The sequence below is a fragment of the Saccoglossus kowalevskii genome, chromosome 2 (genome assembly GCF_978046115.1).
Source record: "Saccoglossus kowalevskii chromosome 2, keSacKowa6.1, whole genome shotgun sequence".
NCBI lineage: Eukaryota > Metazoa > Hemichordata > Enteropneusta > Harrimaniidae > Saccoglossus > Saccoglossus kowalevskii.
Window position 1 is genome coordinate 32,059,818 of NC_140642.1, and position 22,853 is coordinate 32,082,670.

Consider the following 22,853-nt stretch of genomic DNA (forward strand, 5'->3'; position numbering starts at 1 on the left):
GTGGTCAGCTGTCATGATGAAGAACAACTTACTTGCCAGCAACTTTTTATCATCTACTAATAACCACTTGAATTATTTGTTTTCAGTCCGAGAGATTTCTTAATTTTGCCAGTCTTTTACACAATGCTAGGGCTAAAGAAATTCTCTATTTTTACCTGTTCAAATTTTATGGTAAGTAAATATTTTTTTTTTATCAGCGTCTCGCTCACCAATGTAATAATAAAACTGATTGAGAATTTGCTTTTTAATATACAAAAATGTGTGTTTTTGTATTACATAACTCTATGGATGAGGGAACTAGTACAAATGTGCATGTGTGGTATCAACCAATGATAACAGTGTTTCAATAATGAGGTGCATACTGTCTTATGCAATCCTAAATAACAAGACTTTACTGAAAATATTTTATATTCAGAACGTGAAAAAGATTGGAGAGGTGCATTGGAATTGAAAGAAAAAGCTGAAACGGAGGGCGTACCAATAACAGAGTTGACTTTAAAGAGAATATCTATATTATTAAGAAAAAATAATCAAACTGTGCCATTTGAAGAACCAGTTGTAAGTTGTGAATATATTATACTATTGTACAAATGGCGATGATTCTGTCTGTCATGATTGGGGTTCATAAACTTACATATAATAGATATTTCAAACAATCGGCCTGTCTGCTGTCTCAGAAATAACAAATTAATCAGTCGAGCTAGTATACTGGTATTCACTAGGATACAATTTTAGTTATCAACAATAAATGATTTCTTTTCACAGAATAGTCTACAATTTTACCGTACCAAGCTGATGGAGCAAAAGAAAGGGTACGAAATTGCTGAGATCAATGACGAGCCAGAAATATGAAACCTATAATTGTACCATTGTGGATTTCGAGAACCGTCAAATGTTTACACATACCATTGTGTATTTATTTCTTTTCTGCAAACATCAGAATGTATCTGGAGAGGGTTTTAAAACTCTTGTAGTTCAGAATTAACATATTGCTTTAAAAATATGTTTCAAACAAGTTGTGATTTATCTTTTTGTGTGTGACTGGCAGTCAGTCAGCAAAAATAGCAATGTACTATAGTTATAATCAAATCTAGCACGCTTGAGAAACTGTTGATTTTTTTTTTAATATGCAATTGTTAGCACTATTTATTGTACTATTGATTTGAGGGGAAATTTAAACAATAAATATTTCTTATAATCTGGATATTGTTTGTTTCTAATTCTATTCAAAATTTATTGATGAACTCGAGTAATATTAGTGACACAAAAGTTTTTAATGGTTATATTGCCAAAAAAAGACAATAAAAATTGTACATTTGCTAAAACTGAAATTCTGTTGTTAAAATAAAAAAAATGATACACCATGGAGATTGATGTGCAATAAATAACGAGAGTCAAGTTTGTGTTCTCTAATATAACAATGCATCCAGGGTGTTCCCGTTCAATTGAACCAACTTCATTCATGGAAAGGCAGCTCTTTTGGTGTAAAATATAAGATCTTGCTTCAGCCAAAAACATGTTATAATTGAATCTTGTAAATCTTATCACCGTCTGATGATCAACTCGTATAATTCTATATTCCATTCATTTAGAAGAATGAACCGCAAAATCTTTATTCTGGTTAGTATTTACATTATTCACCAATAACACTTTATCATCTTTCACCTGCATTATCATTCTGTGAAAAATAGGAGAAAACATTTTGTTTAAAACATCGGAATGCTCCTTCATTAACGTCTGAAGATATCGTTAGAAAATGAAAAAATCTGAGTTACCTGTTAAAATTAGAGTATTGAAGATATCATGCCCAAGGTACACTAAATATCAAAGCAATTGTAGTTTTCAAGAAGTCGAAAAAGTTTACAGTGATGACAACAGACAAACTTACCTCCAGGATACTGCTGACTTCAAGTGGTATTGGTTGCCCATTTGTTTTCAGTACATGTGCCAGTAATCTGAGTGTCCTTGGTGTCGGTTTAAAACCCTCTTCTTGTATACTACTCCAGGCTTTCATACATTTCTGCCAATCTTTAGTCTTTGCTGCAAGAATTGGCAAGACACAGATATCAAATTTATTTGATGTACAACCAGTTAAATTTTTGAAATCAAAAATAATAACAGTGAAGGAGCAACACCAATATATATATATATAATATATTCACAAAATAGTCCTGTTTATAGTCTGCACTCTCTGTCAGAAGATTGGGACAAAAATAGCCAAATTTTTTGAGTAAAAACTGAAAATGTTTGCTCCAAAATCAGGGTTCATTTCCAGGAATATTAGAAAAAATGCAAAAAAATTTGGGCGAGAAAGTGGTGAAAATGTTAAATATGATACAAGTCTTAGATTTTTGGAATAGTGGACCAAGCTGTTCATTTTTGGGACATTTGAAAATGATGTATACTACTCAATCTTAAATATTGAAGAAAAAACTTTTCAACATTTCTAATGTTTAGGGACTTGTTATACAATACATGTATCATAGCGAGTCCCATGCAACACGTCGGCAACTCACCATATAGTGTAAGTAAATGATGATACATCTGATCTCTGTTACATTGTAACATGTTTCGTGATAGTTCAATTAACTTCTCTAGCGGTTCTTCCAATCCCATTCGGATACAGAGTCTTGCGTACCATTGCAATCGTGCCTGCACAGCTACCAGTTCCGAAGTCTAGAAATCACAACAAACGTCAACATGATGGAGGACATGAAGCATGTTTTAGGGGCTTGTGACAAGTGATATTTAAAGCCTAATATCAACTATTAATAAAATAGACATCAGTTTGATGCGAGTCGCCAATATTCAGGATTCTGGCAAGTCAAAATACTCAACGTAAATACTATGTAAACATCTACTGTGAAATACTTTATTTTCGCTTGGAATTAATTTTTGTTATTTTCGCATAAAAAATAAAATCCAGCAAATATATCTTTTCTCCTATATTTTACATTCAACTTGTAAGAAATTAATGAAAATAAATTTCATACAAAACACCCAAAAAGTCCTTCCAGCTAAAATTATTTTACAGTAATGCTTTAACCCTATTAGCCAATCAGTGAACCCCTACTATAACAATGACAGCAGACAATTAAGCTTAGAATCTGCTCCAAAATTAATATGGCACTGTGGGAGGAATCCTTTATTGTTATTGTGTTAGGTTTTTATTTTGTGGTTTAATTACTTCACGTCTGTTTATAATGTGGATCCAAGTCAATTTTTACTACATATATTCCAAAGTTCAATACTGTAAAATACTTTATTTTCGCTTGGAATTAATTTTCGAAAATTAAAGTACTTTACAGTAAATATAAATCATTGAACAGATATCTTGTGGTATTGAATAAGTTACATCATACTTTGCAAATATGTGAGGTATAATCCCTCGACGCACAGTCCCTCAACTGTGCCTGAACAATCATCAAATCTTGAAATTGTGCATGAGAAAATTAGACATTAACTGGGCCTCCTAAGACAAAACTAGATTTGTGAACAATAGACACTAAGCTAGGGGGGCTTTGTTTGTAAAACTAGACCTACTGCCCTGACCGGAACTCAGCCAAGAGCACAATGTCCCTTGAACATTCATATGTATATCATTCTACACTCAAGTTGATCGTGAACACATGTGCTTTGTTTGAGATTGCTTAAATGATTCAGTGTGCTTCAATTTTATGCTGTAACTCTGTTCATTTCAAAATGTTCAGATTCAGGGTAGTAGAGTTGGAATAGTATTCTATCATCTGATAATGAGCAGCAATGATGTAATATAGCAAATCAGCCCCCTCCCCCCTCCATCCCAGACCTCCTTAAGCTAGAAGCCTACTCATAAATTAAAAAACCCAGAATTTATTCATTTTGCAATAAATTGTACTCCAAGGCAATATAAGGATATTGACCTAAAAAAAGTTGGAGGTCACCAGCCTTTTTTTCGAGAAATTGATGGTTGTATTTTAGTGTAAAATCGCCATTTTGACACTAATATAACACTTTTACCACAGGTTCCTATGGCAGAGATATTATGCAATATCTCAAAATCTAGCCTGGTGACATAGGCTGAACAAATTATATATTGTTAATGATGGAGTACTATTTGTTGTTCTGAATTATTTAAAAAATCTGGGTTTTAAAAAGTGTCAAGAAATGCAATTTTTCTTTAACATTGTGTTCTATGGAATTGTTCTAAAAATAGCAATTTTCAAGAAGTATTAGAACACAATTCTCAAAAACCTTAACTGTAACACACAAAATAATGCTATTTCACTGTACCATGGGACATTAGCTTCATGATTGTACATAATAAACTAATGAACATTGTCATGCGATTTATGACCAATTTTGTCAAAAATTATGACTAGGCCTCTACCTTAAAGAAATTAAAACATACCTCAATAATACTCTTTGCTTGGTTGTATTTACCAGTTGTCAGGAAAGCAAATATTAGTGTATAAAGTGAATTCCTATTACCCAACATTTGTACACCACACTCCATGGCTGTTAAAAATATGAATGAAATCAAGATATTACATCGACGTACATTCACTCTAAGATTGTAATCAGACGGTCCAGGCTTATAACAGATATGGCTCTAACTTTACAGTGAAAAACACAAAGATTATGATTAGAACAACTGACTACCTACATGTACATGTACTTTGCTCCAAAATATTCCTTGCATTCAATTGATCAGTGATGTTCAAGCACTGTGAATGCATTTGCGTCATGATTTTTCATACATGACTACCATGTAATTTAGTCTTTTAAAAGCAAAAACGTCATTTAAACCAAAAATTGCATTGTATACTGGATCATTAAAATGACTTATTATGATGTATTCATTTGCATATATGCACTACCCCCCCCCCCCCCCCGGTACTAATAAAGTAAATACAGTCATTTAATTTGGTTGTGAGCGATCCTGACATGTCTATGGGGACAGATGAAAATAACATGAAGGCAAATCTACACATGTAAGTAGTTGTTTATTTTAGACTTCATTCAAATAGAGTCTAATCAATGGAGACATAAATAATTGCCATGAGAAATTTATTAAGATTTATTCGATGACTGATTAAAAACATACTTAAACGACCTGTAACGATTGCCTTGAGATTTTGCTCACGATGGTAGAACACTTCATCCCCAAATTGTGGTGGCCAATCACCTTGAATTGGCACTACTACATGTACTTATGTCGCCTTAACACATCAGTCACATTTTTGTGCTTTTTGTTTTTCTGTGTCATTATGAATACATTATTTGTTCACAATAATAAACAATGAATTACCTGTTTGTAACTGTTCTGTGTTTCCAGCTTCAATTAATTTGACCAACAAATCGTAAAATCTCGGAGCCATCTCAAACCTAGCATAGCAATCCTCAATGTAATCCATGGCTCCTTTCAAATCTCCCCTAGTGAAAAAAAAAATAAACTGATTCAACATTTGATAATAGTGTTAGGCATCTGTGAGCTAATATGTCTGATCTGACAGAGAAAACGATAAAATCTAAAGATGATAATTCTCATTGTATACACAGCATAACATTGCACTTTTTGTAGTCACTGTTTCTGCATCACAAATATTTCTGTTTTGTTCCCCAGGATTCAAAAGTAGATTAAATCAGAAGATTAGGAGGATGGTGCTGTGTACTCACGCTATGAAACACCAAAGAAGATGCGAACAGAACTTTATTGTGTAGCCGCCATTATATGAACAAAACTTGACATCATCGCTCATGTCTAATATTGGCCATAGAGGGCGCAGTAATGCTAATTAAGGATCCCAAACATTACAGATGTCACTGTCCCGGAAGGGGTGAGGACATTTTGAAAACCATCTGACTTACTTTTCAAAGTAACCATCGAGTAGAGAACCAAGAACATAGGTCGAAGGTTTCAAGAGTCTGATTTCTATAGACTTGTTAAGCAAGTGTTTGGCTTCTTCTATAAAGCCGTCTCGTGACAGCCCGCTAAACAGTTCAAAGAAATCAATATCGTTTGAACTCTGCGTACTTCTGTTTTTTAATTCTTGCAGTAAATCCATGGCATCTATACAATGAAAAAAAAAATACTTGTAACTTCAACAAAAGACGACATACATGTACATATGTAATGATGTTCGTATGTCAACCACTAAAACAAGGCAGATCTTTTTCCTTATGTTAAGATCATTATTGTTATAGTGCCCTCTATCAGTAGTTGATATATCAGGTCAGTTGCCAGGCAGTTCCACGATTAGCCATTTTGAGTTCTGACATAAATTTGTTGTTAATCGATATACCGATATAAAAAAGTTCTACAAAAAACACATGCTCCAAATTGTTGCACACTGAATCAACAAATCATGAATATATAGTACATATACTACTAGATCTTTCTTTTGAAATAATGTGTATTTACCAAGGACTTATAAAGCGTATGCGACTTAAATACCCATATCTTGTGATATACGATGAAGATTGCCTACTCCGAGTGAGTTCATCGTGTGCGTCAATCAAACTTACTGTTGACCAATGGCATCATGGGATGCAGTAGATGCTTGTCAAATTAAAAATGAAATGAGAAATACCGTAGGTTATTGCTCTATTCAAATTGACGAATAAACGCTCTATGAAAATGCAAGAACACTTGCTGAGACCACTGTCAATGTTAGCAAACATACAGATAGATAGTAAGTATGCAAGAGACACTTCCCACCATGCATACACAGACCACACAAGTTCAAAACAGTGCATGTGCGTACCTTCAATTCTTTCTTTCACTGTTAATAACTTAACTATATTAAGACAATTTGATGTTGCCAATCTGTACTGTGGATGCCAGTTTTCTCTGCAAAAATAAAAGAAATTTCATTGAATGAAAAGTTAATTTAGTTAATGATATATTTAATTATAAAAGCTCAATGAACAGAGGGGTGATTTCAGCTTGAGGATAGTTGCCATGGTGAATGATCTGCGGATGTGTTTTCGAAAGTCCACTTAACACATATATGGAATTGGAGAACAATTTCCATTCTATTTTAACCCTCAAATTACTTCTCTATTATTAAATGGTAAATATTATATCACAGAAGTACACATGAACCCAAAATGATAATTACTGCACACTAGATTCATGAAAATATGACTATTATTTAAACCATAGAAACGCCTCTGTCATTTACGTGAGAGTATGCGCTACAACTGCTAGAAAAAAAAAATGGTAAAAAAAATAATAATATTCAAATGTAGATTTGAATATGATCAGATTTATCCATTTTCACTCACATTTCCGTCTTGAAATCAACTTCTTCTCCACGTTCTATCTTAGCTGCTAAATTCATCAGCTCGGCGCCACCGCCGCTATGTGCGATGTATCTCATTTGTCGGTAGTCACGGAATGTTCTATCATAACTTAGCTGCATAATTTAGTGGGGAAAAAATATTACCATAAATGTATCAAACATGACTAGAACTGCATTAATTAAACTAAAAAATAACTGCCAATTGGCCATTTTAAATCTGATCTGAAAAACAAAAATATGTTCATAAAAGTCCCATTATGTCCAACGAATATACCAGTACAAAGTTTGAACAAAAATTCATCCATAAATGCTTGATTTTGATGATTTTTCATATATAGCATATTGTATCCCATTTTGGGAAACATAATTAAACAATACATTATCATTGCACATCCATACTTGAAGTTGACTGACTTGCCACCTCTGTGGAGTTCGGTCAAGGTTGAATGTACATAATCATTTGCAAAATCGAAAACCTCTGGTCTAAAATGACCATATTGTCAAGTATAGCGGTGGTAATAAGAATGTACAATATGGAACCCTATTTTGACTATAAGCAGCAGAAATGTAACGCAAAAAACTTATTTCAGTTGCCTGATCCATTTTGACATGGCAATCTAATAAAGTCAAGTACGTGCAATATTAAAATGGCTGTTCGATGGCCATTACCAATAAATTAGGATTTTCTAATTGACGACCATACCTGACCATCACTGGCAAGTTCACTCATCCAAGGAAACATCAGCTGCTTTGCTTTATCTTTGAGATCACTTAATCCAAGATGATCCAGACTACTGCTAATCTGACGTAAATTGTGATTTGTGATTTTCACTCCCTGGTGGTAAACAACATTAAACCACTGGTAAAGTTTAATTGCATGATTTAACTGTTAATATAGATTTAATTATTTTTTTAATAATTCTGTCAAGGTTGGATATTTTTGGGAGTCTAATGTTTATATTAGACGATATTTATTGACACAACTATTTGCATATTTATGAGCGTCTTTATGTTGCTACGTCAACAATTTCTTCAAGCTGTTCACGTGCTTGAAGCAGTCTATTTGACTTCTTGTATTTTATATACTTTCGCTTCTGTAATGGAAAGTTCTACCACTGATAGAGGCAGGAGTCGAAGCCGGAAACGCCGTGCTCCTTCGCCAATACCAAGTCCAGTCAGAGATGAAAACTCTCTTCGGAGACGGGGAAGAAATTCCAGAGGCCGTGGCCGGATGATTTCATCACCCAATACATCAAGGACAACTAACGACGGAATCAACGCATCAACGTCGAGAACATCGAATTTGCGAGCCTTGGACACCACAAACCCCAAAAATTGGACAGTACGTCAAATTCGACAAAAACTTCAGGACATTGGCATACTCTTACCGACTACCATGAGCAAGAAAGAAGCGATCAACTTGTACAAGCTAAATAGCCAGCAACAAAGGGGCCCATACGCTACCAACATTAGCGTGACGAATGCTGCGACAGAATTAGATTCAGATCCCGAACCCCCAACTCTGCCCGAGCAGGAATCAACTGGTGTAAACAGGGGATCTACGACTTTCAACACGGACAATTTATTTTCAGGTGAAATGGATTTATTTCAACCAGCACGCTGTCGCAACTCAAATCAAACATCGGATACCAGACAGGCGGGAAACATGGCAGCCGCCCCATCGTGTGGGGTCGATTGTGTTCACACTGATCGTGGGCCTACAAGCACGCCTGTTTATGGACCTCCTTACGCCTCAGATTTTACACCACCTGCGAGGAGGAGATTTGGGATTGCGTCACACGACCTGCCAAGAATTGTTGCAGTTACTGATGCTATGAGGAACAATATAACCCAAGGTAAATATGTCAACCTAGCAACGTTACTGATACCCGCACATGAAAGTATAGAGAGTCGTTCTATTTTGGACGCCATGGGAAATGAAATACGACTGAAGGGTAATCCCGATCCCCGACTCAACAAAGTGTTAACTCATAACGAGTTCTTGGTTGCGTTTGGCAGATATAAATCCATTATATGTGAAGTTTTCCCACATAGACGTGAAGAACTAGACTGTTACCGAGACGACATAACGGACATGGCCATTAGCTTCGGGGGTAGCCTATTCTACGAGTACCATGTCGAATTTGCCACTCGTGCAGCAGCTTGGTTACTGCAAAGAAACATCAAAATTGACTGGTCGATCCGAGATGCGGATATTTTTATGCGCCTCACCGCCGGACGTAAAGCTAATGCGTGCTCAATTTGTGGTAGTACAATTCATTCGTCAGACTTTTGTCCACGTAAGCAATTCTTTACACCCAACCAACAACAGGCTAATTCAACTGTCGACGTTAGAGGACGCCCCAAGACTTATTTAAATGGTAAAGAAGTGTGTAATAACTATAATACTGACGGTAAAGGGTGTTCTAGATATCCATGCCCTTTTTTGCATGCCTGTACTTCATGCAAATCCAGCCACCCAGTATATAGTTGCCCCAGGTCATTCAATGCAGCCAGGGCTCCTAAATCCATTGCTGTTAATCCTGGTACCACTCAGTGACTGCCTACACCTAGCACACCGGTTAAAGTTGATTTATTGGAAGAATATTTGACTAATCACCCAGATTCAGACTTTGTCAGCCAATTATGTTCAGGCCTTCGTCATGGCTTTAAGACTGGCATTGAGGATGCACCAACTGTTTCCTATGAATGCTTGAACAATTTGTCTGCTCAGAGAAATCCGGAACCTGTTACACGTTTATTGCAGACTGAGTTAGACAAAGGATATGTAATCGGTCCTTTTGATTCACCTCCATTTCCAGTTTGTCAGCCAATTATGTTCAGGCCTTCGTCATGGCTTTAAGACTGGCATTGAGGATGCACCAACTGTTTCCTATGAATGCTTGAACAATTTGTCTGCTCAGAGAAATCCGGAACCTGTTACACGTTTATTGCAGACTGAGTTAGACAAAGGATATGTAATCGGTCCTTTTGATTCACCTCCATTTCCAGTTTACCGGATTAATCCTTTGGGTCTGGTTGAGGGCAAATATTCCAAGAAACTGCGACTGATTGTGGACATGTCTGCACCACATGATAAACCACAAGTGCCTAGTCTTAATGAGCTCATTGACAAGGACGCGTATTCTATGTCATACACCAGAATTGATGATGACTTTGAAGAAGTTAAACGATTAGATGGCAATGCATTCATGTGCAAATTCGATATCGCTGATGCCTTCAAGCAGTTACCTCTACACCCATCAGTATGGCACTTACATGGTGTTAAATGGAAAAATAGTTATTATTTTTTCGTCCGTTTGGTATTCAGGGCCAGATCAAGTCCGAAAATTTTTGATACATTGTCACAAGCTATCTGTTGGATAGCAGAGCACCGATTTCAAGTGAAATTTATCCTACATTTGCTAGATGACTTTCTTACTGTGGACAAGTTGGAAGAGACTGCTGCTCGTTCGATGGCTATAATGACAATGATTTTCAAATCGTTAAACATTCCCTTGGCAATGCACAAGACTCTCGGCCCAGTACAAGAAATTGAGTATTTAGGACTCATGATTAATTCTAAGGACATGCTTGCCTACCTACCTGATAACAAGAAAATCAGAACTATTGCTAAGATTTCTGAATTTTCTTCACAGAAAACAATCACCAAACGACAATTACTTTCTTTGCTGGGTCATCTTAACTTCGCGGCTAGGGTGATCCTGCCAGGAAGATCATTCATCACTTATATGCTGAGACTAGCTTCCTCTGTATCTAAGTTACATCACCACGTCACATTGAATAAAGCTTGCCGTTTAGAGTTGCGTATGTGGGGGCTATTTTTGGAATCTTGGAATGGTATCCACTTATTTCTGAACAGTGACATAATTAGTGCTTCTGACCTCCACATTTTCACAGATGCCTCATCAACTAAAGGGTTTGGAGGTTATTTCCAGGGACACTGGTTCTGTGAGGTTTGGCCTTCACAGTTGATGATAGAGCAACGAGATGATTGGTCAATGGCATTCCTTGAGTTGTATCCCATTGTTGTGGCTTCAATGTTATGGAGAAAGTTCTGGTCTCAGCAACGTATTCGTTTTAACTGCGACAATCAAGCCACAGTTCAAGTCATCAAAAAGGGAAGGGCATCATCTCACTGTCATGCTATAAATACTCTACTACGTCGACTGACACTGACCGCCATGCAGCACAATTTTATTGTTCTTGCACAATTCATTCCGGGAAGACAGAACACTGTAGCTGATGCATTATCTCGTTTCCAGTTTCAGGAATTCAGGCACCTTGCACCAGAAGCACACAAGCACAAGACACAGTGTCCACCATATTACGAAGTAATGCAGATTTAGGGCAAAATATGCGTGAACTGTGGAGTTGTACATTAGCGCCTAGTACAAGGCAAGCTTATAACTCAGGTTTAAACCTTTTCATTCGTTTTGTGAACATGCACGCTGAGTCATGCTCTTTCGGTAATTTACCAGCAGTATCAGAGGACTTATTACTACTTTTTATTACACATTGTTACAAATATCTACAACTCAAAGAATCTACGATAAGACTATACCTTGCTGGAATTCGTTTCAGATACATTGAAGCAGGTGTACCTAATCCATGGCAGGTAACTGTCGGTGTGCCATTAGTACGGGTAAATTTGTTACTCAGAGCGATTAAACGTAATTAGGGACGAGGCACTAGGCCACGCTGTGCTTTCACAGCAGATATTATTTATTTAATGTTTAATACTCTTGAGTTAGGAGTATTTACCCAGTTCATTGATATCCTCATGCAAACTGTTGTGTTAGTAGCTTTTTTCGGTTTCCTGCGCTGCGGTGAATTCACCGTCAGGTCCTATGGAGCGTTTAATAGAGAATTTCATTTATGTATTGAGGATGTCAGTTTTCAAGGTGATGCTCAAGTTTTTCTACGGTTGAAGTCATCAAAGTCAGATCAATTTCGTGAAGGAGTGGTAATTAGATTATTCAGAAATGACCGCATGTGTCCAGTACAGAGTCTGAAGCGATATTTGTCTCTCAGAGTGGCTTTGCGTCCTAGACCTAGTTTAGGGGACCCTCTGTTTGTAACTGAAGACAACTTACCACTGACGCGTTCTGTTTTCCTACAGTATTTATGCAGACTTGTCTGCTCATTGGGTCTCAGTTCATTTCAATTTACAGGCCATTCCTTCCGTATAGGGGCAGCTACGTCTGCAGCAAATGCCGGTATCCAAGATCACATGATTAAGGCACTAGGCAGATGGTCTTCAGATAGCTACTTGAGGTACATTCATACTTCAGGGATGTCAGTCAGATCTGCACATTCTACATTAGTCAGTAGTTTCTAATCTAATTCATTATAAATTCCTCTATCTTGGGGTCATTTCATTTGGGGGCTTCGTATATTTACCATATACTCTTTCTCCCCCAAGATTTGGTTTCCAGCTTTTTAAATTATTATTTATATATTTTATTCATATGTATTTATTATTAATATTCATTTACTAAACACATCGTAGTTTACAGCCTCCGCTGTTTTCTACCAGTTCCGGACAGCTTCCGCTGTCCTCTGCCAGATAGTTGCAGCTTTCGCAGCTTCTATCGATAACACTGTTACCTCACGTAGCTCACAGCTACATAACCTACTTACTTCACGTAGCTTTCAGCTACAATAATCGACCTACAGCTTCCGCTGTTCATTTCTCATATTAATATACTAACATTAATGCTAACGTTTTACAAGTCAGTATTTACTGTTTTTGCAGACTGTTTTTTGAGCTTTTCAGATTTGCTGTACTTTACTATATCTTTTCTGCGGTAGTAGTTTGACACTGCTAACCGTCTCACTGGGGGGCTCGCTGTGGGACTAGTCTAGGCAAGTTAGGTAGCACTCATTGTTAGGCAGATTTCAGCTATGCATTTCAGACTGTTTGTATGGTCCCAGCAGCGTGCCCCCCCTGTTTTGCCAAATAAACGTGTTTCTTATCTCTTTATCTGTTGTGTCATAAACAATGATTTAGTTACACACACTAGAAAACACTATATACCTGTTCGTTCAATGCTGTGAATAAATCTTCTAAAGGCTTGCTTAGTTTTGGTGTTTCCTGGCGTCCAATTTGCCTCAATAACTGGTCTAAAAAGAAACCGATGTATGCTACAAAAGAAAAAATAAACAGTTCCAAGTTACATAACATAACAATACAAATCAACTCTAACTAAAAAGCATTCGCAAGCAACTTAATACAAATTTTCTTGCTTACACTATGAGCATGCAATAGAACTACATCAAATTTCAGCATATATCATTTTTGTGCTATCATTTTTTTTTGCCAAAATTAAGGGATAATTTTCACAAAGTTCAAAGTTAGTTCATCCTGGTGATTGTACTCTTTAAAGCCAATATTAAAATTCCAGAAAACCAACATTTTTGAGAACAAAAAACATTTGCATCAATAAATTTTGAAAATCCTTCAAAAATTACAATTTTGGACGTGGTGAACCTTTTCGATGTGCTGTTCACCATATGTCAACACCATGCTATATAATTTAATGTCAAATCTTATCTAAACAATTTATTTTTAAAATAAAAATAAAGCTATCAATCAATATTTTAAAAAATTACAGATTATTTTGAAGTGTTATCAATATTCACGAACGAGACAAAATACATGTATTTTAATCCTAATTTGCTTCGATGATGTGACAGACCACCACAAATCACAATTATGCATCAGCGGATTCATTAAGAACATTTTGATGAAATGAGCTGGAAGCCTCAAAAGATAATTTTTCTGTAAAAATTTCACAGATGAAAATATTCTTGCATGGAAAAGTAAGAAGATCGCATTGTATTCTGGGAAACGTGACAACATGCAAAAGAGAACTCCCTAGGAAAGTGACAAAAATCCTGAAAGAAAGAAACAAAGGGGCAGGTCTCAAGCAAAAAGAGGTTCATGGTTAACCTAATTGAGAATGATTTTGGTAAAGTTTTCAATTTCAATAAAAAGTAATCATTGTTTGCTATTTCCCTCACCTTTTAACTTGTCATGACATACCAATTTTGTTATGAATTCAACATCAGGTTTCCTAGCAGAAGCAAAGCATATATATTCACATTATTATTTTCTGCACTTTTTTTCTTAGATTATTCAATATTTCTGGAAATGAACACTAATTTTGGAGCCAACAGACAAAATTTGAGTCATTTTTCAGTTTTCACTCAAAAAATTTGGCTATTTTTGTCCCAATCGTCCGAAGGAAAGTGCAGGCTATGAACAGAACTATTTTGTGGATTTTTGATGAAAAGAGGGAACTGATGGTAAAAAGGTTGTAAAGTACATTAAAATTTGTATTAGAAGCCACGGCTTCTATTAAAATGGTACAACGCCACAGAGGGGATGTGGCTTCTATTAGAGCATCTCTACACATATGAGAAATGTGAATTTTTGTTTTCAATTGTTCAAAAAGAATGGGCACAGCTTTTATTAGGGATGCGGCTCCAAATACAAATTTCACAATACTAGTAGCAAGATTCGATAAAAAAATTAACGATAGCATTATTTATCTTCTCATGTTGTGGCTCCGTGTGATAGAACTGTCACATTAGAAATCATCTAGATAGTTGAAATTTGTTTTTTCACAGAAACCAAAACTTCATGTTGCTGGGAGCGTCTTATGCAATTGCAGCTTCCATTGTTGTCATAGGAGAATCCTAGACTTTTTATTGTTGCTTTCAAAAGTTACCAGTGTGGGAAAAATCAACAGATCATGCAAAGTGAGGTGTATGATGGGCTAACTTAAAACCATTTGATTGTAAACTGGCTTCTATATTTACAATATCCACATTTAGTATGAAATTTACAGCAACCAAACATAATCTTACCTCACAAATACTTGTCCAAAGTTAAATGCGAATAAATGAAACTCCAGTAAAGCAGCGTCAATTTCATCCACTGTGAAAGAAAACCCAGATTAATTTATAATCAGAACCAGTAACTATTCACACTATGAATACATGGTGTATTTTTATTGCACCGGGCAACGAGTTTTGACCATTTGTATTTCATGCAAACTTGCTACAGGGTACAGAGCAGAAACCATATCCAATGTTTGGAACTATATGTGTAACAGGGCTGTGTGACCCAAAATAATGGTGCTAGTAATGGTCAATTCATGCCCTCATTGACCTTGATCTTGGTTGTTCAATGAATCATATGTATATTACTTATTTTGAGCATAGAAACACCTCTGTAATTTAAGTGAGTGCATTTATTACTAATAGAGCACTTCAAGCATTTGCATCGAAAATATGCCATGATTAAGAATACCTCCAGGAAAATAGCAACAAAAATAAATTACATAAAAATATCAATTCAATATGCCTTGCATTTATGTTTCCTAGAACACTAATGCGAATAAATTATCACTCCCTACAAGACAGAAAACAAATTCATATACGTACATAGACTTGGAATATTCTTGATTCTCTGCTTTGATATTTCCCATTTGATGAGACTTGCAACTGTTAATTTGTCGACTGACATATTCAGATCCTACAGAATAGTTAAGATGAGGACCATTAATAATGTTCCCTTCAGACCAGTTAATAATCAGCCCTTCATCATTATCTATATCAGTTTATCCACGATCGTCAACAGAATCATTCATATATTATACCCGAAAGCTATTTAATGAAGTAATATTAAAATGGCTGTAAACATTTGCAAGATGACTTTTCTACGTACTTTCATTTTTTGCATCAATTCTGTGGCTTCACCCCCTCCGAGTGTTGGGAAAATGTAGAGTTGATACGAATCCATACTGAACGCTATATACATCTCACGAGCCTTATTCTCGATATCAGACAAACCTGATGTAAGAAAGAAAAAATGTCAAAGATTTATATTATTAAAGCTTTTCATCACCAGTTCCCTCATTCCATCACAAATTAGTACTGTTTATAGTCTGCACACTATGCTTCAGAAAATTGCGACAAAAATAGTGAAATGTTTTGAGTAAAAACTGGAAATTGACTCAAATGTTGTCTGTTGGCTCCAAAATTATAGTTAATTTCCAGAAATATTAAAGAATATATAAGAAAATATGCAAGAAAATTTGGGCGAGAAGATCTGTATGACTACAATGCAACTGATGCCAAATAATTATTAAGTTAATGGTATCATAAGAAGTGATAGAGTCTGTCCTTTTATGCAATTATTCTGAAATTGAAGACGAATACCATTTACCATTAATTTGTCCATTTTTTAAGGTTACCAATATTAAGGAAAAATATGTTCCAAGATACTATTTTTAATGGTAACAATCTGGTCATATCAATTTAAACAAGCAGCCTATCGGCTGAGATAGCTCCGCTGTTAGCAATGCACATTTCAATTAAAGAACTGAAGACATCATTAGAAAATGAACAATATGTATAGTATCAAAGCAATCGAACTTACAGTTTTTAACAAGAAGTCGAAAATATCACTTTCTACGAAAAAAGACCAAAATATTCACCAAAGTTAGAGAAGATACCATCACAAAATGAACAAATCTGAGAGAGGTCCACATGTAGTACCTATATATATGTAATATCAAAGCAATCAGACTATTGGTTTTTTACAAGAAGTCGAAAATATCACTTTTTACCAAAAATGACAAAAATATTCACCAAAATTAGAGAATTGAAGACATCATCACAAAATGAACAAATCTGAGAGAGGTCCACATGTAGTACCTATATATGTAATATCAAAGCAATCGGACTTGTGGTTTTTAACAAGAAATCGAAAATATCACTTTTTACCAAAAATTACAAAAATATTCACCAAAATTAGAGAATTGAAGATATCATCACGAAATGAACAAATCTGAGAGAGGTTCACATGTAGTACCTATATATGTATAGAATCAAAGCAATTGGACTTGCGGTTTTTAACAAGAAGTCGAAAATATCACTTTTTACCAAAAATGATAAAAATATTCACCAAAATTAGAGAATTAAAGATATCATTACAAAATGAACAAATCTGAGAGAGGTCCACATGTAGTACCTATATATGTAATATCAAAGAAATTGCACTTGCGGTTTTTAACAAGAAGTCGAAAATATCACTTTTTACCAAAAATGACAAAAATATTCACCAAAATTAGAGAATTGAAGATATCAACATGAAATGAACAAACCTAAGAGAGGTCTACCCAAGGTACATATACACCAAGTATCAAAGCATTCAGTTTTCAAGAAGAAGTCGAAAAAGTAAAACATTGACACGGACGACGACGACGAACAATCACTCATATGATAAGCTCCGCTCGACAAAGTCGACAGCGGAGCTAAAAAATACTCTTGTATATAACGTATCTTCGCTATTCTCAGGGTTGCTATTCAATGTGGACATTCAGATTATATACTTGAAATCGTGTATATACATAAGCCTGCCTGATGACGCCAATTTTTTTCTCCATTCATCTCGGCTATATCCATATTTTGTAGCAGTGGAAAATTTTTCGGGGTTCAATAACAAAAAGTGTTGGTGACTTTTGCCATTTTTTTTTTCAATGAATGCTATAAAATCCGGGAATATAGAAAATTTCTAGCAGTGAAAGGAAAGCAATATAAGGGTTAACAAGTCATTGTCAATGACACGTCCCCGTTCCGTTCATATTTGAGTGACATATACATTCAAAGCAGATCATGACTGAAATGCACCTGCATATGTACAACACATTGTGCTAAATCTGAACAAAATCCATCCATGCATGACTGAGATCCGGTTCTGGAATTGTGAAAATACGTGATTTTGATGCATTTTCGGCCTTAAAATGGCCATCATTTCGCTATTGTTAAGCAGATCATGAAACAAAGGCACATATCTATTTGTGACATGATGTACCATGTGTGTGTGAAGTTTGAACTTGATCAATCCAGACATGTCTTGGATACGGATCCAGAAGTGAATTCTTTAAAACAAAAAGGCCGCCAGTCGGCCATTTCGAACTTGATCCGGGAAAAAAAAAGACGTGCATCAAGGTCCTATTATGTTTAATGTATGTACAAAATTTGAACAAAATCCATCCATGCATAACTGAGATACGGGTCCGGAATGGTGAAAATGTGCGATTTCAATGCATTTTCGGCCTTAAAGCGGCCGCCATTTGGCTATCGTTAATGAGATCATGAAACAAATGCACATACATATTTGTGACATGTTGTACCTTGTGTGTGTGAAGTTTGAACTCGATCAATCCAAGCATGTCTCGGATACGGATCCAGAACTGAATTCTTTAAAACAAAATGGCCGCCAGTCGGCCATTTCGAACTTGATCCGGAAAAAAAAATGACGTGCATCAAGGTCCTATTATGTTTAATGTATGTACCAAATTTGAATGAAATCCGTCCATGCATAACTGAGATCCGGGTCCGGAATGGTGAAAATGTGCAATTTCAATGCATTTTCGGTCTTAAAGCGGCCACCATTTGGCTATCGTTCATGAGATCATGAAACAAATACACGTACATATTTGTGACATGATGTACCTTGTGTGTGTGAAGTTTGAACTCGATCAATCCAGACATGTCTCGGATACGGATCCAGAACTGAATTCTTTAAAACAAAATGGCCGCCAGTCGGCTATTTCGAACTTGATCCGAAAAAAAAAATGACGTGCATCAAGGTCCTATTATGTTTAATGTATGTACCAAATTTGAACAATATCCGTCCATGCATAACTGAGATCCGGGTCCGGAATGGTGAAAATGTGCGATTTTGATGCATTTTCGGCCTTAAAATGGCCGCTATTCGGCTATCGTTAATCGGATCATGAAAAAAATGCATGTGCATATGTCCCATATAATGTGTGATGTATGAGTGAAGTTTGAACTCAATCGGTCCATGCATGTTCGAGATACAGGTGATTACGGACGCACGGACGCACGAACGCACGGACGCACGGACGCACACAGGGCAAAACATAAGTCCCCGTTTTCGGACTGCGTCCGAACGGGGACTAATTAGAATACACAAGTGGGATTGTGTTTTTATATTGAAGATAATAATATCATTTCCTTTTCGATTTTTAGCATTTTTTCAACAGATAAAAGCAAAAAGATGTAATTAAGCCCTAATTAAATTGGTAGTGATGTTTACAATGTCTGTACCACTATTAACTGCTTATTACAATTTATTGTATATAATATATGGTAAAACATATTTATTCAGTGTCCACCTCAGCATACCTTTTACGTCGTTATTTTTTTGGCAGTCTGCCAACAGCGGCCACAGATAGTGCGGTCTTAGCGGGTATCCATTGTCCCTCATATTCTTCAATAGAGCAAAGGCATACTCTGGATTGAGAAAAGAAAAAATATTATCAACGTTAATTATTCATGTCCAATAAATAGAAAACATGGCTACAAGAATTTGGTTCATTATCATTGAGCTCTTAACACTGATATGCAGCAACCTCAGTGCCATGGCAACAAGCCTTTTGTTAGTATCGCATATTGAGAGACAGCGCCCTCAAAACGCATCACGTCTATGAATTTCATCTTTCTTTTCTGACAAAAAAACAAAGAATATTACTCGTACCAGAATTTTTATTATCTAACGCACTTCGTAACGCCGACCTACATGGTTCTATACGAAGGTTAAATGACTTCAGTTCTTGTAAGTATTTGTTGATTTCCTCGATTGGCTGGAGAGATAAAGATGCAAAGAATGATTACGATTCTACCAACAATTGATACAGGTTTAGAATTTTCCATCCCTATATTCATCAAAGCCGAATACTTTTTTCATGACAGCAATGTTAAATTGTATTTGCACATCCATAACATAAATGTAAGAACACATAAATTCCATCACCATCTTAGTCTAATATTAATAAATTTGTTCCATCTATCATGGTCTGGTCACTTGGAATCAAGTGGTTAAAAAAATAGGCCCTGTGAAATGTCCCCCTCAACACATTTCTTTCCATAATGTTGGAGCAACATGATGCACATTTTTATGGATTTCTCTAAAAAATTTTCTACGACCAAGCAGACATAATTTCGCACTGAGTACAAGAATTGATTGTTGTTTCTGCAAAAAGAATGGTGAAAATTATGCGCAGGTTTAATTTGTGAATAGTGAAAACAAATTACATGTATTTTATTGTTTAATGCAAAAGGGGATAATGCAGCAGCCTGGGTAGTTTTTTCAACAAAATCATCATCAAATAATTTATTCGCATATATCGCACTGTATTCTGGGAAACATGACATCATGCGAAAAAAAACTCCCAAGGCAAGTGGCAAAAATCCTGAAAGAAAAAACAAAGGGGATTTGGTCTCAAGAAAAAAGAGATTGGTAACCTAATTGAAAATTAATGATTTTGATTAAAGTTTTCAATTTTAATTTTTTTCAACAATATCATTTCAAATATTGCATACAAATACTTACTCTTTCTAGTTTTACGATCTGTCGAATAAAAAAATTGGCTTTTTGAGATTCCTGCCCTTCCACTAAGTTCATCTTTTGCTGGCTCTCTTTGAGATGAGGTTTCAGAATCTCAAATGCAACGTCATCGTGTTCCTCCGTTATTAAAGTAATACACAGATTAATAATGTCTGAAAGTATAAACAAGAAGTAGAATGATACTATCAAAAGAAAAAAAAACATGAACATTTTCTAGAAAGTGATATATTCTTGCTTGTTACAGTACCCGTTTCAAATATTGATTACTGTATTTACTCTATTAGTAGTGCATATGCTTAGGTAAATGACAGAGCTGTGTCTAAGGTCAAAATATTATATATAAACAGAGGTACATTACTTGGGGTTTGCAACGCGCATAGTACTGTATGGTGACATCATGCCAAGATCCCCATTCAAGTCTCATCTCGTTGATAGCGAGACTGATGCTACGACCTTCTGACATGACATAGGCGGGTTGTAATAAAACATGTATAACCACATTCATAGTGAAAAATGTAATACATCGAAAATGTACAGAAATATCCTGAGCAGCTATTCTGATACACCTGGACATCCCAGTATCCTAGTTACCTCAGGCATGCGCTATCGCATTTTTCTGAGTTGGAACGCTTTTGCGAGAGCGAGAGCGAGATTGAAACTGGATCTTGGTATCATGTCACCGTAGTTGCAAACCCCAAGTAATGTACCTCTGATATAAAGTAAAATTCAAATGATCCAGTTCTAACAGAGCAAATGGAGTATGCTGAAATAAATTATAATTTCAAAAGACCATTTTCTGTTTCACTGTGAGATCCCACGTTTCATGCAAAAAGCAAGGTCTTACAGTAAACGAAATTTGTAGAACATGATACAAATATCAGAAAAGACTAATATAATCCCTTGATCTCCTTTCAAGAGCACAGAATGAGATTTCTCAAACAATTGGTATGTGTGAGACCAAATTACACTAAATCAAATGAAAACAAATTTACATCACTAATGTATGTGTAGGACATAAATGATAAATGTACTAACTGTAAGTTGTTATTATAACGACGGTTCATCAAAGTCTTACACTAACCCTACACTGTGCAGTCTACTAATAATATTCTCCACACACACCCGCCCCACCCTGAAACTTACCTGGTTGGGACAGAGATTCAAACGATATTTGATCCAAGATCTGAAATGTAAAAAATTATGATTTAATTTTATAAGCAGAAGTAAAAGAAACGTACACAATGATTGTGGACAATACATGTACATGTATCTGCATATAAAACCACAATAGCATCACAATTATATGTGTTTGAGGTAATATTTATCACAATATTAGACAGTTTTCTTGTTTAGAACTGACATACTAGAAATGGTATCACTATGAAATATACGTACATGTATGTTACATACATAAATACATTCCATACAGAAACTGGCAACGCAATAATTAGTAAATAATTTTTCATTAATTATGCTAATTTTAAAAATTAAATCAATGTGAACAAGTAAATTTACAAATGTGGAAATAATTGTTTTCTCGCTGGTAAATCAAACAATTTAATTGAAAACTCTGTGAATATGCTCAAAAATACAAAAAGGTGAAATTAAATTCTTGTGAAAACTAAATGCTTTCACAGTATGTCATTATACATACATATAATACCAGTAAATATTGTATCTTTCATGATAGAGTAAGTGTTTTATTTTTAACCAACCTCTTGTATGTGTTGCTTGTTACCAGAGGCTGCAAGGCTGTGGATGACAGACAGTAGATAGATAGACGGAACAGCATTGCCTTCAGTCTTCAAATTGGTCAGTATCTAGATGGTAAAAATAGACTTATTACAGAGATTTTACATCACCACATCTGCCAGATTCAAATTAAACTGCATACAGACTTTGTAAAACTAAGGTGTTCTGTGAATTTAGTGAAAAAAGCCATGCAAGCCAAGATCCCAACATAAAATTTTATTAAATTCACTTTGACTACATTTACCTCTCTGATGTTGTCAATATCACCTTTCTCTGCATATGCACACATCAACGCCACGTGGGTTTTCACAGAGGGCTCTAAAGAAACACTCCTATCAAAT

At 35.5% G+C, this 22,853-nt stretch overlaps 2 protein-coding genes across 2 annotated transcripts in view; one reads left to right on the plus strand and one right to left on the minus strand.

Moving 5' to 3' along the window:
• The window catches only part of LOC100377021 (leucine-rich PPR motif-containing protein, mitochondrial-like), a 30,372-nt gene extending 29,170 nt beyond the window's left edge, over positions 1-1,202 (plus strand). The window contains exons 34-36 of the mRNA XM_085494391.1: positions 87-171; positions 416-558; positions 766-1,202. Coding sequence (XP_085350517.1) covers positions 87-171; positions 416-558; positions 766-852 — 315 coding nt within the window. The 3' untranslated portion in view covers positions 853-1,202. The remainder of the gene's footprint in view (positions 1-86; positions 172-415; positions 559-765) is intronic.
• Positions 1,203-1,255: 53 nt separating this feature from the next.
• LOC102809307 (leucine-rich PPR motif-containing protein, mitochondrial-like) overlaps positions 1,256-22,853 on the minus strand; it is a 36,372-nt gene continuing 14,774 nt past the window's right edge. Inside the window, exons 7-26 of the mRNA XM_085494399.1 lie at positions 22,757-22,844; positions 22,476-22,580; positions 21,904-21,943; positions 20,746-20,912; positions 19,891-19,996; positions 19,539-19,646; positions 16,045-16,169; positions 15,762-15,852; positions 15,183-15,252; positions 14,334-14,386; positions 13,348-13,454; positions 7,990-8,121; positions 7,270-7,400; positions 6,747-6,832; positions 5,851-6,052; positions 5,291-5,415; positions 4,391-4,497; positions 2,517-2,676; positions 1,889-2,040; positions 1,256-1,678 (exon numbers count right to left, since the gene is read on the minus strand). Coding sequence (XP_085350525.1) covers positions 1,655-1,678; positions 1,889-2,040; positions 2,517-2,676; positions 4,391-4,497; positions 5,291-5,415; positions 5,851-6,052; positions 6,747-6,832; positions 7,270-7,400; positions 7,990-8,121; positions 13,348-13,454; positions 14,334-14,386; positions 15,183-15,252; positions 15,762-15,852; positions 16,045-16,169; positions 19,539-19,646; positions 19,891-19,996; positions 20,746-20,912; positions 21,904-21,943; positions 22,476-22,580; positions 22,757-22,844 — 2,179 coding nt within the window. The 3' untranslated portion in view covers positions 1,256-1,654. The remainder of the gene's footprint in view (positions 1,679-1,888; positions 2,041-2,516; positions 2,677-4,390; positions 4,498-5,290; positions 5,416-5,850; positions 6,053-6,746; positions 6,833-7,269; positions 7,401-7,989; positions 8,122-13,347; positions 13,455-14,333; positions 14,387-15,182; positions 15,253-15,761; positions 15,853-16,044; positions 16,170-19,538; positions 19,647-19,890; positions 19,997-20,745; positions 20,913-21,903; positions 21,944-22,475; positions 22,581-22,756; positions 22,845-22,853) is intronic.